General features: G+C 35.7%; 1 protein-coding gene across 1 annotated transcript in view; it reads left to right on the top strand.

The window, feature by feature from the left end:
• LOC128250356 (zonadhesin-like) overlaps window positions 1-2,558 on the top strand; it is a 129,511-nt gene that overhangs the window by 93,082 nt on the left and 33,871 nt on the right. Inside the window, exon 8 of the mRNA XM_052975207.1 lies at window positions 1,874-2,118. Coding sequence (XP_052831167.1) covers window positions 1,874-2,118 — 245 coding nt within the window. The remainder of the gene's footprint in view (window positions 1-1,873; window positions 2,119-2,558) is intronic.

Raw genomic sequence — 2,558 nt, 5'->3', positions numbered from 1 at the left:
TGGTATAATTGCTCACGTGTCATTTACTGACTCTCTTTCTATCTGCTGTAATAATACACATACACATACATGTATCACTCACATACACACTTTTCTTTGTATGACGGCCTGTCTTTGATTATGTTCTTATATGTCGCATTCACACTCTCACACAGACATACATCTTTAACACTACAATAAATATCTCTGTTATTCATCTAATACGGTTGTGGTCTTTCATTACTGGTCATCTATGTTATCGTCGCATAACATATCATGTATATCATCAATCGATATATATATTGTATGTTCGACCGTGTGACACGTTTAAATAAAAGGAGTCCTCTGTTTTTCCATTCGTCACCATTTCTCCTTTTTGAGTTCGCACGGTCGTCCCTTACATATATATACACAATATATATTGTATATATCGTATATATATCGTATATATCTTATAGTGATTTCAGCCATCCGGCTGTGACTATGTTATGAAACGCCATGGGTTTTATTCTAGTTCTACGCTAATTATTTCGATAAATACGGCTGTTCCAAATGCTTTGCCTGCTCCCTCATGATACTGCAACTGTCTGAATTTCAGGGGGACATTGCTCTTCAATGTTCTCCCTCCTACTTTTCAATTTTAGAGAAGTCGCGAATTTTGTAGCGTATTGTTCCGTGATCAACTCTGTGGAAATGCTTTGCAAAGTCCCAGTTTTTTTTTATTATCATTGTAGGTTAGCTGCTTCAGCATCCAATGCTGCAGGGCGAATAACATAATGAGTATCAACTACTCGTTTTCCTCTGAAAAAATATTCATGACATTTCTGATACGCAAATACAGTAGTTTTTGGCGTCTCCTCGACATTTTCCCTTATATGATTTATATTATGCCCTCATTTTAAAAAAAATTGCAAACATAACCCTACATTTATAATATATTTATGATTGCTTGTGTGCGAGTGTTGTATGTGCGCGACTCGGATTGATTGAATAACAATTGACATCACAAAAACTAACAAACAATAACAGATAAATAAGTATTTTTTATCTTTTACTTGTTTCAGTCATTAGACAGCGGCCATGCTGGGGCACCGCCTTGAAGATTTTAGTCGACCGAATCGCCCCAGTATTTAATTTTTAAGCCTGGCACTTATTCTATCGGTCTCTTTTGCTAAATGAAGGGAACGTAAACACTAACACAGGTTGTTAAGCGGTGGTGGGAGACAAACACAGACATAGACACACACACGCACGCGCATATACACACACACGCGCGTATATATATATATATATATATATATATATATATATATATATATATATATATATATATACAGTATGACAGGTTTCATTGTTTTCGTCTACCAAATCCACTCACAAGGCTTTGGTCGGCCCGAGGCTATAGTAGAAGTCACTTGCCCAAGGTGCCACGCAATGGGACTGAACCAGGAACCATGTGGTTGGGAAACAAACGTCTCACCACACAACCACGCCTGTAAGTAAAACATTTGAATTTTGTAGATGAATTTTCAAATCACGATGACTGCCAAATGTTTAAGACATAAGATTAGTTCTCATTACAGACTCAAAGCAGAGCTTAAAGAGTGAGCATTGATGAGGTCGCAAATAGCAACGAAAGTACTCTGACAGAGAAAAGTAGCAACAGATTGTTTGTTCAATCAACACATTAAACTAACCATTGGATTGTTATTTGGTAAAATAAAAAGGTGGTAAAATAAAAAGTACGTGTGATTATTTTAATTGCTATAGGCATAATGACCCTCTCTACAAACAACAGTATATTGTGTTCTCTTTTCCTTTTATTCAAACTGACAAATTTAGCCCAAACACCCTGTAGATATACATATATACATATTCTGTTTGAATTCCATAGATCTGTGCAAATGTACAGTGTCCGGTGATCCTCATTTCCACACATTTGATGGTCAAACCATTCATCTGATGAGTGATTGCAAACACATTCTTTCTGAATCACGGAACTTTAAAGATGGATGCGATTTCCGAATTGAAATACAGAATGAAAAACGCGGTACAAATAAATTTGTTTCCTGGCCACGCTCATTAGATATACAAATTTATAATGTAACCGTACGCCTTAGTCGTCACAGCAAAATTTTCGTAAGTGCAACGTTTCTTATATATACGTGTGTGTGTGTGTGTGTATTCGTGTGTGGTATGCATGTGCGTGTATGTGTAGTGTTTGTACGTATATATGTATGCATACAGACACACAAGCACGTACGTGTGTCTATGTTTGTGTAATGTGTGTGTATATATATATATAAATATATATATTATCTTTTGTCTTTTAGTCATTTGATTGCAGTCCGTTGAAACATTGTCTTCAAATGTTTTAGTCGAATGAATCGGTCAGAGTACATATTTTTTAAGGCTCGTACTTATTCTATCGGTTTGTATTACTACGCTACCGTAACGTAAACAAGCCAACACTGGTTGTCAAGCGATAGTGGGGGAAAACACAAAGATACGGTCAGTACATAAACACACATACACACATACATAGATATATGTATATATATATATATATATATATATAT

Source organism: Octopus bimaculoides, chromosome 20 (genome assembly GCF_001194135.2).
Source record: "Octopus bimaculoides isolate UCB-OBI-ISO-001 chromosome 20, ASM119413v2, whole genome shotgun sequence".
NCBI classification, from domain to species: Eukaryota; Metazoa; Mollusca; class Cephalopoda; order Octopoda; family Octopodidae; genus Octopus; species Octopus bimaculoides.
This window is presented reverse-complemented; position numbering and strand designations above follow the sequence as displayed.